Below are 13,278 nucleotides of genomic sequence, written 5' to 3'. Positions count from 1 at the left end.
GATTCCCTCTTTTCTTTTATTGTAAGATTAACATTAATGCGACAGGCAGCCTATTTATTAAGGCCTACTGTTTTACAGATCTAATAGGAAAGGACGTGACGTGTGGCCAAGTATGGTAACCCATACTCGGAATTTCACAAACACATCACACACAACCAAACACACAAAAACAAAATCAAGAAGTCAAATCAAGCACACACACGGAGCAGTTGGGGGATCGGTGCCTTGCTCAAAGGTCTCACCTCAGTCATGGTATTGAGGGTGGAAGAGAACACTGGAAATTCACTCCCCCCACCTACAATCTCTGCTGGACCTGAGACTCGAACCCGCAACCTTTGAATTACAAGTTCAACTCTCTATCCATTAGGCCACGACTGCCCCAATATGTTCCACATAAGATGTTTTTTCCCACCAGCTAACCAAACTTTCATTTAAAGATATACACAGAATTACAGTATTTAAAAATTCATGCAAACATAATCTGTTATATGTGTATATGTTGGGATAGCATGCATCGAATGTAAGTCAGCAGGAGAACAGATAAATAGGCACTCCTCTCAGAAAATATACAAATAAAGTTAATTTTAGATGTTTAATTACTATTTGGAGCAATGGGATTGCCAGACAAGGGCTTAATTAACCTTTTTTTTTGTGTGTGAAAAATCAAATTTGACACTTTTTTTGCCTAGCTGTTGCTCAAAATTAGCCTGTGTGCATTCCGACTCATTTTGCCAGCCACAGGTCACATTTATCATTATCACATTAAAGGTCAAAACTCTTATTTACCTTTATTATGTAAATAAAATTAATTATTTTTTAAATTTATGTACAAAATAAAATTAAGCCCTCTGATTCAATTATTACTGAATATTGAACTACCATTACTATTAAATACTGAAGATTTAATCATGACCAAGTCTACTTTGTAAAAATTACCCTTTTGATCTTATATAATGTTATATAATGTATAATCTATCCACAGCCTCAGTGACAATTACAAATAGAAAAAGCATGTATACCAGCCTCAGACTTAGGGGATATCTGGGCTGGCAGCAAAGGACACACAGTATATCACCACATAACTATGAAACACTGTGAAAGAATAAGAGACGGTCAGAATGAGAATTGTTCCCTTGATGCATCATTTTACATCATATTACGCAATTAAACATTTTATAAAATTCTTCACACATCCTAATCTTTTTAAGCAAACCTTTTATAGATCGCTAGTCCTCCAGCTACAACTGCTCCAACTACAGCTACAATTCCAACTGTAACTCCTAGTGCTGGTGCTAAGACCACCTCTGTTACTCCCAGTGCAATGCCTCCTGCTACTATGGCTACTGTTCCTGTGGTTCCAGCTCCTATTGCAATATTACGTAGTCTACGAATTCCATTTTTGACAAATCCTCGACATTTCTCATTTGTTTCGTCCTCTAATTCATTTCCCTCTGCCATTTTTTCTGCAATCTTCAGCAGTTCTATGACCTGATTTTGGTCATTTCTGTTCTGATTGTTGAATGAGTGAAATCTGCCACTGCAGCTATCAATTAGTGACTGTAAAAACCTTCTCTCACTAATATACTTAACTACTGATTTACCGCTCAGATGATCCACATGAGTGAACAGAATGATAGTGTGACGTGCAGCAACTTCTCCAAAGTTCTCCTGAATCCATGAATTCACTTTGTTTGTCTCTTCATCTGTGAATATCTCGTCCAGTCTGATGACCAGCAGAAACACAAGAGGACTAGGAACAGACTTGCTGACAAACTTCTTAATTTCATTCTTTATCTTCTCTGATGCGTCAGTCAGTCCTGGAGTGTCGATTATTGTCACATTCTTTTCAGCCACACATGCTTCTTGTAGCTTACAGGTTTTAGTAAAACTCTCTCTGCCCACAATGGTTTCAACTGCACTGGTCTTTCCTGATCCAGTTTTACCCAGCAATACAATCCGAGGATTCTCTGACCCTGTCAATCAGAATGTCAAATAAAATGGTGATTACAATCAAGACAGTAAAACATTACTGAATTAAAAAAGTAAACTAAGTATATTTAATGGTACAATACATAACAGTGATATTATGTTTTAAATACACAGAAAGACACAATCAAACTTACAGAAGTGTGATCTGTCTAGTATCATCTGAGCATCCTGATTCATCTCAGTGTTGTGCTCTCCTTCATTTCTCTCCATCATCTCCTCAATCTTCTCCAGCAGTTTTGGGACCTGAGAGTGGTTTGCCATGTCTTTATTGTTGAATGAGTGATATCTGCCACCACAATAATTAACAAGAGCCTGGAGATCATTATTTTCTCTAATATGCTCTTCTAATGGATTCCCTTCTAGTGCATCATCATGAGTGAATAAAACAATAGTGTAACGTGCAGCTTCTACTCCAAAGTTCTCCTGAATCCATCTCACTATGTTTTTCTCCTTTTCTGTCAATCTCACATCAAGTCTGAGGACCAGCAGAAATACATGAGGACCAGGAGCAGACTGCTCGACAAACTTCACTATTTCATTCTTATTTTTTTGTGGTGCATCAATAAACCCTGGAGTGTCAATTATTTTCATTCTCTTTCCATCCACATATGCTTTATGTAGTTTGGAAGATTTAGTAGCAAAATCTGTTGAATTTCTCCTCATAAAACGGTCTTGACCCACAATGGTGTTTCCTGTGGTGCTCTTTCCAGATCTAGTTTTACCCAGCAGCACAAACCTCGGTTTCCCAGACCCTGAATGTCAAAATGACAATTAAAACAAAGATTAAAATCTAAAAAACTAAATGAAACAAAATAACCAACTAAAGATGAAATTATATCAATACAACATCAAAGACTAATCAAACTGTTGTAGAACAGTGAGCAACACTAATAGATTTTATTCTTTCAGTGCTGTTTATATTATGATGATAAAATGTTTCAGACACAGTAGGACACACAAACACACTTACAGAACAGCTTCCTTCTCTGAGCTTTTGAGATCATCTGACTGGTGTAGTACCTCCATTCATTTCTCTCCACCATCTTCTCAATATTCTTCAGCAGTTCAGAGACCTGATCGCGGTTCTCCATATTTTCATTATTAAATGAGTGAAATCTGCCACCAAAACCCTTGGTAAATTCTTGTAGATCTGGAGTGTCTCTGATGTACTCATCTAATGATTTTCCCTTCAGCTGATCAGCGTGAGTGAATAGAATGATGGTGTGATGTAAAACATCTTCTCCAAAGTTCTTCTGAATCCATTTTATTATGTTTTTATCCTCATCTATAAACCTCCCCAATTTAATCACCAGCAGAAACACATGAGGACCAGAATGAGACATACTGACAAGCTTCTCTATTTCATCCTTTATCTTCTCTTCTGATGCATCAATTAGTCCTGGAGTGTCGATTATTCTCATGCTCTTTCCAGCCACACATGCTTCTTTTTGTTCACAAGTTTCAGTAGCAGAATTTGGTGAATTATTTCTCTCTCTGCCCACAATGTTTTTTCTTGTTTTTGTCTTTCCTGATCCAGTTTTTCCAAGCAGAACAATTCTAGGTTTCTCAAACCCTGCACATGAAAATGTCATAAAAACAAAGCAATTACAATCCAGATGGTTGAAATAAATCTTGCACTGATGTTTAATGTTTTTAACATTTTAATGATAAAACAAACACACTCACAGAATTGTTCTATGTTTATCTTTCTCTGAGCTTCCTGGTACATATCATTAGTGTAGTGCTGTTGTCCATTCGCCTCCACCATGTTCTCTATCTTTCTCAACAGTTCAGTGACCTGATCACGGTTTGTCCTGTCCTTATTGTTGAAAGAGTGAAATCTGCCACTGCACTTAAAAACAAGCGCCTGAAGGTCGTCACTTTCAGTGATATACTCATCTAATGGTTTTCCATCTAGATCATCAGCGTGAGTGAACAGAATGATGGTATAATGAGCAGCTTTTTTTCCAAAGTTCTCCTGAATCCATTTCACTGTGTTTTTCTCCTCCGCTGTGTATTTTACACACAGTCTGATGACCACCAGAAACGCATGAGGACCAGGAGCAGACTTTTCAATACATCTGGGATAAAGCGGTCACTCACCAGATAGACGTGGTCCTGGTCCTGGAAAGAGTGCTGGAGCTGAGGGATCCAGGGACTGGAGGTCAGGGCCAGGATGCTTCGCTCCTCCTCCAAGACGCCACCCGTTACAAGATGAAAATCATCCTGGAGTAACCTGAGATGATATTCATGCGACATATACTAGTCATTTAGTGGATGCTTTTATGCATTTATTATGGTGAAGATCATCCTGGAGTAATCTGAGATTGGATTCCTTGCTCAAGGACAGTGATTGCACTTAACACAGTTCATTCAGTGAAGCACGCTGCACACAAAAATAGGAAGAACTAGCAGAAAACCAGGAGTGTTGGCTGGTGTTAAGGTACAGTCACATTATCAAAACTGTAAAGAAGTTTTGCAGGGACAAAAGATTTAGTCAAAAGTGTAAAACTTCATGAAACACAGCTCACATATTGTTTGTGCAAGATCTTTTATTTTTGTTTAGTGCTCAGAAGCAAACAAACTAGATTCTTGTCCTAACCAGGTGAACTGTGACCAAGTAAACTCTCTGTCCACACGGAAATTAAATGCTGTGTGAAAAACTCAGCAAATCAAAACATATTTAAGGTATGTAGCGACATCTTTTCATCCTTCTGGTGAAATACATCTGAGTGAATGGATTATTGACAAAGAAATAATTAGGGGCGGGAACTTGGTTCTATCTGTCAGTCGTTGATTGGATGTTGATAAGTGGGCATGTCTCTCAAAAGAGGCGGGTCTGAATGCGAGCTAACGGGGGATTGTTAGAAAGGGGCGGGGTTTAAAGGGGACCGATTATGCAAAAATCACTTTTATAAGGTGTTTGAACACAGTTGTGTTTCACGTGCTATGAGAGCGATCGTAAATAGGAATGTGGTAGTTAATAAATGCATATGAAAGCAATGTGAGTCGATCGCTTGAGAGTTTCTGTTGTGTGTTGCTGGTGTGCTGGACTCTGAAGCTCCGCCCTCTTCTGAAAAGGGGGGTGGGAGCACCAGCTCATTTGCATTTAAAGGGACAGACACAAAAACAGCACGTTTGGCACATACCCTAAAGCACCGTTTGGCACATTACCATAAAAGTCGGCAACTTAAAACAAAGTTATAAGAAGTTGATCTGTGGGGTATTTTGAGGTTTAAAACTTCACATTACAGTTGGAATTACAAAAATAAACCATATTGTCAAACAACCTTTCAATCTGAATTTCTTTTCATGTGTAATGTGTCAGCCATGATCCAACATCAGATAAACACCATCTTATCTTGAGAGAATTAATGACTTCTTTTATCTTCAGTTGATTTAATCTAAGGCTGTGGCTGAAAGTCAGTTGTAGTTCTTGTTTTCTTTCCTTCAGGGATTCTGCTAATTTGCAGTAGGTGCAGTGGCATGCACAGGGGAGGTGCCGGGGGGCTCAAGCCCACTTTAATCTCAAAAGTGAAAGTGTCATGTTACGATGCCCCCAGAACACTCAGACAACAAAATTCTAATCATTATTAAAAAACAACAGTTGACTAATCTCATGATTTTATGGTTTTTATACACATGTTGGGACTTTTTTTAAAACTAAACAGAGACATACAGAGTCAGCATATAAATCTAAACAATGGTAACATATTTCATGCTGAAATGCACGCTGCAAGCCACCATTGTGTAAAACTCATGACTCCCAGCATACATTGCGGCACATGTCGCTATTGTTGTGATTCATATGTTGATTCTATATTTCTGTGTGTACATAAAAAAATCCCCACAATGTATTTAAAAACCTGCAAATCTGATAAAGCTTGAAAGCAGCTGTGCTACATTCAGACTACTGAAACTGCACAGTGTTCCAAATTATTATGCAAATCACATATCAGTAGGATTGTAGTATAATAAACATTCAGATTTTCAAAGAAAGTGTTTGTTTTCAAAAAAAGTTGTTTTATAGTTATTAATCTCAAACATGTTTGTAAAATAGTTTTCCAGGTCTTCTTAGGTAAATGAAAAACCTATGTGGTTGTTCCTCATTAAACAACTCACAGTTTTCATGCAATATTTAGAGGAAGAAAGATCTTTCTCAAAAAATGAAAAGCATGAAATTGTGTAGTGTCTTGCAAAAGGATTAAAAGCAACTGATAATTTGAGAAAACTGAATAGAGATAACTGAACTGTCAAAATATTTGTGATTTAGAGCACAGAACTCGGATAAAGGCGAATCAAGGAAAGTTTTTGCAAAACAAATTAATTGTATTAAAAAGTCAGATTTAAAAACTTTTTAGCAGCAAACTATTTAAGGTATTTAAAGCTGCTGGAGTCTCAAGAACCTCCAAGCTGACTGGCAGTTATGCATTTAGGAACACTGTGGGGTGTTTATTTTTGTCCACTCCTGCACCTGACTCGTCACAAACGAGACTCACGCTGTGCCTCCCGCTCACCACTAGAAGGAGCTCTCTCCCGAATTTTAAACTTCAATCCGGACTACACGCACACACGCTCATGTACCTGGCCCTGATTGCTCCTGCACCTGACTCACATTAATGGACTATTTAAACAGCTCTCAGACTCTCCCTCATTGCGAAGTCTTGTATTGCCCCGGTGTATATTTCTGAGCGGTTGTTTCTGTGTCTGGCCTCTCTGTGCATTAACTTGGACTGTTTTTCTCCTCCTAATTGCCTGCCGCCTGCCACGAACTCTTGCTATTGTTTCATTGACGACTGATTGTTTGCTGCCTGCCCCGACCCTTTGCCTGTTTACTACGAATTCAACAAAGCTTCTCTCCTCTGTTGTGTTTGCTGGTGTTTGATCTTGCCTGTTTACTACGATTTCAACAAAGCTGCAGATGGATCCTCACTCTGTTGATGCCTCGTTACAGAAGACTTCGCCATTACATGATCCAGCAGCTCTGGCTCAACTTACCATGGAAATATCAGCTCAGGCGAATCAACTCGCTGCTCATCAACACCAGCTGGCTCGACTGACGACACTATCGAAGGAGCTTGTTAATGCGCTTCGGAGTATTCGTCTTTCATCTCCGGATTCAGCGCTTAGTCAGCCGAGCATGAACACGTCATCCCCTTCCACTCCCTCGAATAATCCTCACCTGGCTCTTCCAGAAAAATTCAATGGAAACCCCATGAAGTGTTAGGGATTTCTGTTGCAATGCTCCTTGTTCATCAACCAACAGCCTGCGATGTATACCACTGATATCAGCAAGATTTCCTTTGTATGTTCACTACTAACTGGTAAGGCTTTAGAGTGGGCCACGGCAGTATGGAGGGAGGATGGATCAGCTTTCCCCTCATTTAGCACTTTTCTCCGACACTTCCAAGAAATATTTGAACATCCTGAGGAAGGTAAAGATGCTGATGAACAATTGCTCGCCTTATGTCAGGGCAGAAATAGCGCAGCTGAGTATGCCTTATCATTTCGCACCCTCGCCGCTCAGACTGATTGGGTTGAAAAACTGCTCTTCCGCCAGGAACACAGCCTAGAACTACAATCTGAACTGGCGTGCAGGGACGAGGGGGAGAACACTCAACCAATTCAACCTATTCAAATTGACAAATTGATTAGTTCTTGTCGCCCTACCAGAACGATACCCACCAGTCATCCTATTCCAATCACTTCTTTGTCTTCCTCTTCTGTGGAACCCATGCAGCTCAGATACACTCACCTGTCTCCAGAGGAGCGAGAGCACCGAATCACTCAACGTCTTTGTCTCTATTGCAGCCAAGCTGGCCATCTCCGGGCTTCCTGTCCCACACGACCGCCTCTTCATAATTCCTCTGCGGTGAGTCCATGCATTCAGGCACATCACTCCAGTATATGCATAAAAGTACCCATAACACTATCCATAGAGGGAAATAACATATCTACTTCAGCACTACTGGAATCAGGGGCAGCGGGGAATTTCATGTCACATGAATTTGCTCTACAACATAACATTCCTCTAATCCCTTGCAGTTCTCTGCTGGCAGTGGAGGCGCTAGATGGACATCCTCTTGGTGAGGGAAGGGTCATGCACACCACCGTGTTTGGAGACCGGGACCCTTCACATGGAGAGCATTCGTTTCTACATCATCACTTCACCACATAATCCGGAAATTCTCGGACTTCCCTGGTTACGACAACATGACCCACTCATCTCCTGGAAGGAGGGTCGGATCATTCAGTGTGATCCTTCATGTCAAGCCAAGTGTCTGAGCTACAAGCCAGCAATCTCAGTTCAAGCCGTCAAGCTCACGGATGAATCAGCACACTCATCTACACTTCCCTCAGAGTACACCGACCTCGTTGAGGCCTTCAGTAAATTCAAGGCATCAGAACTACCTCCTTACCATTCTAGCGACTGCGTTATTGACCTACTACCAGGTGCAACACCACCCAAAGGCCGTATCTTTCCCTTGTCTCAACCCAAGTCAGAGGCTATGAAGAAATGTATCAACAAGGAACTTTCTAAGGGATTCATCAGACTGTCAACCTCACCTGCATCAGCAGGATTCTTCTTTGTTAATAAAAAGGATGGAGGTCTACATCCATGCATTGATTACTGGGGTCTCAATGACATAACTGTTAAATTCTGATACCCATTACTCCTAATACCAACTGCCTTGGAACAACTTCGCAAAGCCAACTACTTCTCCAAGTTAGATCTCCGCAGTGCTTACAATCTTATCTGCATCAGAGAGGGTGATGAATGGAAGACAGCCTTCTCCACCTGTACTGGGCACTATAAATATTCTGCTATGCCTTTTGGCCTTCCTAACAGTCCTTCTGTGTTTCAATCATTCCTCAATGACGTCTTCTGGGACATGCTGGACCGTTGGGTAATCGTTTACATCGATGACATCCTTGTCTACTCCAACACATATGAGGAACACGTACAACAATATGTGAGGTCAGTTTTACAAAGACTCATTGACCATAAACTATATGCCAAAGCTGAGAAATGTGAATTTCACCAGACGTCATTCATCTCATTCCTCGGTTACATCATCAGTCAGGAGGGAGTGGCGATGGATGGAAAAAAAGGTCAGAGCTGTTCTTGACTGGCCACAACCGGTGACGTTAAAAGAACTACAACGTTTCTTAGGATTTGCAAATTTCTCCCACCGCTTCATCAGAAACTTAAGTTCCGTAGCTGCTCCTCTAACCTCTGTAATGAAAAGAAGTTCTGCACATCTCATATGGACTAACTCAGCATTAGAGGCCTTCACGGAACTCAAATCACGCTTCACGTCTGCTCCCATTCTTCATCACCCTGATCCTGAAATCCCGTTGATAGTCAAGGTAGACGCCTGAAATACTGGCATCGGGGCCATCCTCTCACAGCGGCATGGTAATCCACCTAAGCTTCACCATTGTGCCTACTTTTCTTGCAAACTCAGTTCTGCCGAACAAAACTATGATGTTGGTAACAGGGAATGTTGACTATGAAAGCAGCCATGGAGGAATGGCGACACTGACTAGAAGTATCAAAGCACTCCTTCATTGTCCTGAGGGATCACAAAAATCTTGAATATCTACGATCTGCTAAAATTCTAAACCCCAGACAGGCCGATGGGCGTTGTTCTTTACACGCTTCGATTTCTCTGTCACAAATCGACCCGGTTCCAGGAGTGCCAAGGCTGATGCTTTTTCACGTCAACATGACTGTCTAGATCCCGGTAACTCTGAAGAAAGCCTTTTCCCTGAATCATTAATTGTGGCTTCCGTCCAATGGGACATCATGACAGAGCTTGAACAGGCCAATTCACAAGAACTCTCCCCTCCCAAATGCCCTCCCGGTAAGTTCTTTGTTCCTCAGGAACTCTGTAAAAACACGTTCACTCTGGGCTCAGCTCTGGTCATCCTGGAATTAAGGCCACTCTCCATCTCCTCCAGAACAAACCATGAGGACAGACATAGACATTTGATACTATAGACTTTATCCACGGTTGCATCACCTGTAACAAAAGTAAATCTCCAAGACAGCTACCATCCGGCTTGTTTCACCCCTTACCAGTTCCCCACTGACCATGGTGCCATCTGGCTATTGACTTCATCACTGACCTCCCCTAGTCCAAAAACAACACCACAATACTCACTATTACTCACGTAAATCATTTTTCCAAGACCTGTCGTTTAATTACTCTCTCCAAACTACCAACAGCTTTCGAAATGGCTGAATCTCTATGTAACTTTGTGTTTCACTTCTATGGTCTCCCTGAGCACACTGTGTCGGATTGAGGTACCCAATTCACCTCCAGATTATGGTCAACTTTTGTTTCAAAAACTAAATGTCAACATCAGCCTCACCTCAGGATATCATCCAAAATCAAATGGCCAGACGGAACGACTCAATCAGGGGATCACACGATTCCTCAGATCATACTACCAACAGAATCAGACTGACTGGAGCCGATACCTCATGTGGGCAGAGTACACTCAAAATTCACTACAAAAACCCTCAATTGGACTAACTCCATTTCAATGAATAATGGGTTTCCATAACTGTTATTTCCATGGTCAGGACAACCTACTGAAGTAAGTGCTATCAACGACTGGCTCCAGAGGAGCGAGAACATCTGGAACCAAGCTCACACACACTTGCTACATGCTGTTAGAATCTGTTACGGTCTGGAGGAGCGTTCCTGGGTCAATGCTAAGGACATCCTCGACCCTACACTCATCAATGAGTTTCATAGGATGCACCCATATAAGCCGGCCCCTCGACCACGCGGAAGACCTTGGTGTTGTCTGTCTCCTTGCTCTGTCACAAACAAGACTCCCGCTGTGCTTCCTGCTCACCACCAGAGGGAGCTCTCTCCTGAGTTTTGAACTCCAATCCGGACTACACACACACACACACACACACATACACTCACATACCTGGCTCTGATTGCTCCTGCACTTCACTCACATTAGTGGATTATTTAAACAGCTCTCAGACTCTCCCTCATTGCGAAGAATTTCTTTCCGTGTCTGGCCTCTCTGTGCATTACCTTGGACTGTTTTTCTCCTCCCGATTGCCTGCTGCCTACACTGAACTCTTGCTATTGTTTCATTGACGACTGATTGTTTGCTGCCTGCCCCGACCCTTTGCATGTCCCTGGATAACGGTATTTTCAAAACCACAGCTTTTTCTATGTGGTATGGCCATTTGTCCATTTTCAAACGCAGTATCAGGTCACTGAAACCGAACATTTTTGAAAACTCCCGCAGGGGTGAAGATTTGCAGAAATCCTGTTTGCCTTGTTGTCATGTAGCTGGTGAAACCGGAGATTTTGGCTTGTGATGTCGGAGTGCACTCTCTTTTCAGGCTTCTGACTGGCCAACATGGCTGTTGGTTTGGCATGCATTTATAAAATATCCATGTACATATGGACTAGGCGCACAGGGTGTTAAAAGAACACTGAAGCAGTATTAAAGATAATGAGATAGTTATATAAAAAGTCCCAACATGTGTATAAAAACCATAAAATCATGAGATTAGTCAACTGTTGTTTTTTAATAATGATTAGAATTTTGTTGTCTGAGTGTTCTGGGGCACCTCCCCTGTGCATGCCATTGCGCCTACTGCAAACAAGCAGAATCCCTGAAGGAAAGAGAAACAAGAACTACAACTGACTTCCAGCCACCCCACATGAAAAAAAAAATACTGTAGTGAACTTTAATATTTACTATAGTAAACTCTATAGTATTTACTATAGTAAACTGCAGTAAATTATAGGATACTGTAGTATATTATAGTATTAACTACACTAATTATACTACAGCATACTGTAGTATAAGTTAGTGTACTGAATACTATAATATACTAATATAGTGAGTTTATTAACTATAGTAAATTCCGTAGTAAACTTTAGTATTTAATATGGTAAACTGCTGTATATTATAGTACATTGTAGTATTTTATAGTATATATGTATACTATGAGACATCCCAGACACACACCTGATAAACAGCAGTTCAGGAATATCAAGACAATTGTGAAAGTTGTGTGTTCGGTACCTAGTTATCTGACTGACTGACTCACTCACTCACTGACTCAGTCTCTTGTGAAAGTGTGTGTATCTGGATGTGTTCTGTACCTAGTATTCTGACTCTCACTCATGTCTCATTGGCAGCTACTTTCTAATGCAGCATCTTCTTAAGTCACTCAAATGTTTAAGGTAGGCAGAAGACTTGGGGTTCAAGCTTGGGAACATGACACATTTCATTAAAATAATTTATAGAGTCTCTTGTTATAGCTGTGTAATAAGTCAGAGAAAACTTAAAGTTGCTTATTGCCAGGTTTCTCAAAATTTGGCACACAGAGTATGAATATATCAATTTTGTAATCAAATTTGACATTAGCCACTAAAATCTGATTGCTGGCGGACATGTTTTTTATTTTTATTTTTTTTATATATAGTCGATTAGAGGATATGGAATGTCCCAATACCCACATATGCAGTGTAGAGCTTGAACAGTTGTCTATGTACTTGTATGATGTATTTCCTTCAAGTGTTCAAATAGGCATATAGACCGCAAGTGTGTGTAGAACGTTTGACTGTTCTTTTGACTGTTTGACTGAATTAAATAACTACAATGCTTCTGTCACGAATCCGGTCTATGAACTTCCGTTAATTCACCACCAGATGTCATCATCCACCACACAGACTTTCACACTACACAGTAGGGCTGAGCAATATGACGATATATATCGGATGAACGAAATTAAAAGTCTTGTTTACGGCAATACTTTTTCACACTTAAATTTTACAGCCTCACAATAAATTTAATACGACAATACTACATCAAACTGTAATTTGACAGTCTTACATGCATTTCACGGGGATGCAGGCAGATGCGTGAATAACAGCATGTGCACGCTCACATCACGTTGTTGTGTGCGTGGTGACGAAAACTATGTTTGCATGCGTTTTTAAGCACTACAGTTTAAAAAAAACTGATTTTAGGCCGTTGAAACACAAACAACAGAGCTATATACGCCACTGTCTGTGTTTCTGTGTCAGAGGAGTGCGTAAGCCGTGCATCAGCTGCTGATAGAGCTTGTGAGCATTTTTGCCGCTATATTGGCTTTGAACGATTGCATAAACACTTAAATGCATCCAAATGCAAGTATCCTTATAAACAAAGTTATTTAGGTCTTAAGGGAATGTAAACAGTTGCGAGAGAAAGCACATATGTAACAGTATATTGGATCCGGACTTCGGTCTTAAA

The 13,278-nt window shown here is 40.6% G+C and overlaps 1 protein-coding gene across 1 annotated transcript; it reads right to left on the bottom strand.

The window, feature by feature from the left end:
- Window positions 1-261: 261 nt before the first annotated feature.
- Window positions 262-7,849, bottom strand: LOC109067348 (GTPase IMAP family member 8-like). The gene is made up of 6 exons (XM_019084308.2): window positions 7,745-7,849; window positions 7,504-7,619; window positions 3,676-4,070; window positions 2,960-3,562; window positions 2,124-2,741; window positions 262-1,973 (listed from the first exon to the last, which is right to left on the bottom strand). Exons 1-6 carry the CDS (start codon window positions 7,847-7,849, stop codon window positions 1,204-1,206), a joined length of 2,607 nt encoding a protein of 868 aa, XP_018939853.2. The 3' UTR covers window positions 262-1,203.
- Between the last annotated feature and the right edge of the window lie 5,429 nt (window positions 7,850-13,278).

This window comes from Cyprinus carpio, chromosome B4 (genome assembly GCF_018340385.1).
Source record: "Cyprinus carpio isolate SPL01 chromosome B4, ASM1834038v1, whole genome shotgun sequence".
Classification (NCBI taxonomy): domain Eukaryota; kingdom Metazoa; phylum Chordata; class Actinopteri; order Cypriniformes; family Cyprinidae; genus Cyprinus; species Cyprinus carpio.
The sequence above is the reverse complement of the archived record's forward strand: the minus strand, read 5'-3'. Positions and strand labels throughout refer to the sequence as shown.

Bases quoted from the DNA above. Each gene is read 5' to 3' on its own strand.
- LOC109067348 (XM_019084308.2), bottom strand. From the start codon at position 7,849: ATGAAGAGGCGGTCGTGTGGGACAGGAAGCCCGGAGATGGCCAGCTTG. The intron at 7,620-7,744 runs GTGAGTGTATCT...CAATTTGAATAG, and splicing joins TCTCGCTCCTCTGGAGACAG to GTTGAATTGGTTGAGTGTTC. The intron at 3,563-3,675 runs GTGAGTGTGTTT...TTTCATGTGCAG, and splicing joins GATAAACATAGAACAATTCT to GGTTTGAGAAACCTAGAATT.